The 4,207-nt window shown below is 57.5% G+C and overlaps 1 protein-coding gene across 1 annotated transcript in view; it reads left to right on the top strand.

Annotated features, from left to right (window-relative positions):
- The window catches only part of AXIN2 (axin 2), a 30,202-nt gene that overhangs the window by 21,714 nt on the left and 4,281 nt on the right, over positions 1-4,207 (top strand). The window contains exons 6-10 of the mRNA XM_023535654.1: positions 26-540; positions 769-948; positions 1,264-1,470; positions 2,039-2,134; positions 3,361-3,528. Coding sequence (XP_023391422.1) covers positions 26-540; positions 769-948; positions 1,264-1,470; positions 2,039-2,134; positions 3,361-3,528 — 1,166 coding nt within the window. The remainder of the gene's footprint in view (positions 1-25; positions 541-768; positions 949-1,263; positions 1,471-2,038; positions 2,135-3,360; positions 3,529-4,207) is intronic.

Below are 4,207 nucleotides of genomic sequence, written 5' to 3'. Positions count from 1 at the left end.
CCCCCTCTGCCGCCTCCACCGCCAGGATGAAGAGAAGGAGGGCTCGGAGCTCGCGCTGGGCTCGCGCGACGGGGCGCCCCCCCAGCACCCCCTCTCCCTCCTGCCCTCCGGCAGCTACGAGGAGGACCCGCAGACGATCCTGGACGACCACCTGTCCAGGGTCCTCAAGACCCCCGGCTGCCAGTCCCCCGGCGTTGGCCGCTACAGCCCCCGCTCCCGCTCCCCGGACCGCCACCACCACCACCACCAGCAGCAGCAGCACCCCCTCCTGCCGCCGGGGGGCAGGCTGCCCCCCGCCGCCGCCTCCCTGGCCGGCTGCCCCCTCCTGGGCGCCAAGGGCTTCGTGACCAAGCAGACGACGAAGCACGTCCACCACCACTACATCCACCACCACGCTGTCCCCAAGACCCAGGAGGAGCTCGAGGCAGAGGCCGCGCAGAGGGTGCGCTGCTTCTGCCCCGGGGGCCCCGAGTACTACTGCTACTCGCGATGTAAAAGCCACCCCCGGGCTCCGGAGCCGGGGCCCGCGGACCAGTTCGGGTAAGTGTGGGCAGACCCGACTGTCCGGCGGGGTCTTCTCTGCAGACCAGCTGGGGGGTGGGGTCAGAGGTCACAGGCATTCCACTCCCGGGAGGGAGGCCCAGGGTGTGTGATGGGGCAGGGGGAGCAGGTGCATGTCACCTCACTCCCTGCCTGTCTGTCGGTCCGACTGGGGGAGACTCAGAGATGTAACGTGCCCTGGGCGGGTGTGGTCTTGGGTCCCCACAGCGGCAGCAGAGGCAGTACCCTGCCCAAGCGCACCGGCAGAGGCTCGGAGCCGGGCCTGGCACTGCCCGCCAGGGAAGGAGCTGGGTCCCTGCAGCTGCCCGGGGAGGAAGGAGACAGGTCGCAGGACGTCTGGCAGTGGATGCTGGAGACTGAGCGACAGAGCAAGGCCAAGCCCCATAGGTAAACACCGCAGCCGCCACTGGGCACCAGGGTTGGGGCAGTCACCATGAGGCATTGTAGGGATGGCTATTTTTGCAGTCGGCCAGAAACTAATGTGACGGGACTCTCTGCTTCTGCCATCTTAATATTAAAGGTTGGACTGAGCAGACCACAAAAATGCCATGTTTTTGGCAGTGCCTCCTGTTCGTGTTATGGTAGTTATTTTTTTCTTCTTTCTGAAGGCAGAATAGAGAAATTTCTCTTGAAGTCACATTTTCCAGTTTTTCTAACCCAATTCCTTTCCTTCTGCTTTCTCTCTCCTTATTCCATGTTCAGTGCCCAAAGCACAAAAAAGGCCTACCCCTTGGAATCGACCCGTGGGTCCCCGGCGGAGCGAGCAGGACGGCACCACTTGTGGGGGGGCCGTGCCCACCCGTTTACCCAGGACCCTGCGATGCCTCCCCTGACCCCACCCAACACCCTGGCACAGTTGGAGGAGGCCTGCCGCAGGCTGGCTGAGGTGTCGAAACCCCCAAAGCAACGGTGAGTGGAAGAGGCATCAGGGGTGCAAGGCAGGGGTCAGATATGGACGTGGACACCTGGCCTGTGGCTAAGGGAAGGGTCTTTTTCTGCTGCATCTGGATCCTTCCTCAAGGAGGAAGAATCGCTTCTGGCCACATAAGATTCACCTTTCCAACCTCTAGAACGTGTTCCCTTTGGTGTCGTTCATTGTAGAACTAACCAGGACATGTTTAAGTCATGCTTAAAAGGAGACGACTTCAGTGATTCCTTATAAACGTCTGGATCATTTAAGGCTGGTTAGATGAGTGTATAAGAAGCCGTGACTGATGAGGAATCCTGGGGCCTTCTACCCTTTGCCAGGGCTGGCAGTTTCCAGTCCTGGGCCCCCAGGAAGCTTAGGGCGGCTGTTGCCAAGATGCCTTCCAGGTGTCCGAGAGCCACTGTTAACACAAGGTGTTAGTTAGGTCTCCCCATGGATGGAAGTCGGGTCTGTGTGGGAGGCCACAGAGAGTAGTTTTCTGTCTACTCCCCATCTGCCCTGGGGCTAGAAGGCTTACCTCTGAATCCTTTGTTCTGGCTGTGTCCTCAGGTGCTGCGTGGCCAGTCAGCAGAGGGACAGGAATCCCTCAGCCACGGGTCAGACAGGAGCCACACCCTTCTCCAGCCCAAGCCTGGCTTCAGAAGAGTGAGTGTCTTTGCCTGGCGTTGCTCAGATCCACCCAGTGGTTTATGTTTCAGCATATTCACTCTCCACAGTTGTGATTTTTGAAAACTTTTTTTAGTATATAAAATCACTTTGATTTTAGTGTTAGTGAACACAGATGTTGCCATAAATTAGGATCTCGAAAACCCTGCCTGTACTGAGCAACACATCGTGACTTGTACACAAGTGTTCCTTCCTGAAGTGATGGATGGCTCGGGGTTCCTGGGCACACACTCATCAAAAGCTGAGGCATGAAGTCATTGGCAGGTGGGGGAAAGGGACCCTAAACCCGGATGGAAAAGCTGCCCGCACTCCGCTTGCAAGTTAGCAGGTTGGAAACCTCTTTGGGTCACACTGAGTGGGGAGGTGGTGCCTCCACCATTGCAGAGATGGAGAGACGATGATCTTTGCTCTGCTTGGGGAAAACTGCGACCCCCCTAATCGTCCATGATTCATTTCGTAAATTTATACTTTTGCAAAGTGGACAGAGAAGCCTGGCTTCTCGTTTAATTACAGGATGGTGCATTTAAGAAGGTATCTGCTGCAGAGATCTAAAATGGTCTAAGTAATTTTAAAATATTTTTCTTAGTTTATCTTGAGCAATGAGCAAATGTTTGAAGTCCTGAATAAGCCACCACCCTGGACCCTTTTGTTTTAATTGGTTGACCTTAGCCTCCCAGCTGTTTGGGCCTGCAGCTTTATTTTTTTAAGCCACTCTACAAAAACCCAGAATGAATGGGGAAGTTGGGAGGACTGGAGCTTACCCGTAACCCAGTGGGCCGTAGTGTCCCGCGTCCCTGCCCTCCTTGCCCTCCCTGGAGGTGCCCTGAGTTGGTCTCTACAGCACAGCCTGGTCAGGGCGAGCATCCCTGTGGCTGTCAGAGCTTCTCCTCCCTCGTCTCCATGGCAAGAACCCCATTCGTGCCAACCTGAAAGAGACTACTCTGTCCCCCCATTCAGTGGTAGAGAAACAGGAGCAGTTGGTACAGCCCAGGAAATTGTCCCTTCTCGTGTGCCTCGTGCAGGTGACCTGGGGTTGGACTGTGTCTCCAGCAGAGTGACTGGCTCCGATACGGGGGCCTCACACCCAGGTCGCTTTTGAGCTCACAGCTACAGCCTCGCTTTACCTCTGAAGGCAGCGTTTGGAGCGTGTGTGTGTGTCTGCTGCCTTCACGTGCCGAACTTGTGTTCCATCATCTTATTTTCAGTCACAAAGAGCCAAAGAAACCAGCAGGGGTCCATGCCCTCCAGGCCAGCGAGCTGGTCGTCACCTACTTTTTCTGTGGAGAAGAAATCCCGTACAGGAGGATGCTGAAGGCTCAGAGCTTGACCCTGGGCCACTTTAAAGAGCAGCTCAGCAAAAAGGGAAATTACAGGTACGAGCCCTGCGGCTTCTTTCTGCTCCAGAGTTCGTTTGCTCAGAACCCAGAGCCAGAGCCTTCCCTGGCCCGGCCAGACCTGGGAGTGGCCAAGAGGGAAGGGGCTTGGGACGGGCTCAGGGCGGCCGTGGGGGTGGGCTGCCCGACGCTCGGTCCCTTCTCATTTCCCCTCCTGTCACCACTAACAAATAACTGAGCAGCAGCAGCTGAGAGGGGCTCTGGGAACCAACCTAGAGGGGTTTTTCTCTACCAGGCGAACAAGACGCTGAGTTTAAAGGGGACACTTTGCTTTGTCAGAGGAGAGCTGGGCTGGGGCCATCTGTGGAGCCTCTGCCTGCAAGGGAGGTTGGTGCAGGATGGGGAGAGGGGAGACAGACACACAGATGGGCAGACCAGTTCGGAGACTGCTGTCCTGGCTCGGGTGTCGAGGAGGCCGTCCGCACCAAAGGCTTTGGGAAGGGCAGAGACCACCGCCTGGAATGTAGGCAGCGTTCTCCTCACTCAGCCTTCCGCCCGGAGACTGTCTCACCCTGTGTCGTGGGTCGTGGGATGGAGGAACTCTCTTTTGTCCATAACAGAGAGGCGGCAGGACCCGCGGGTGGGCGCTGGGTGGACAGGGCTGGCCACGCTTCTCGCCGGGACCTTGGGAAGGGACCTCGCCTTCGGGCCTCCCTTC

This window comes from Pteropus vampyrus, unplaced genomic scaffold (assembly GCF_000151845.1).
Source record: "Pteropus vampyrus isolate Shadow unplaced genomic scaffold, Pvam_2.0 Scaffold143, whole genome shotgun sequence".
Lineage (NCBI taxonomy): Eukaryota > Metazoa > Chordata > Mammalia > Chiroptera > Pteropodidae > Pteropus > Pteropus vampyrus.
This window is presented reverse-complemented; position numbering and strand designations above follow the sequence as displayed.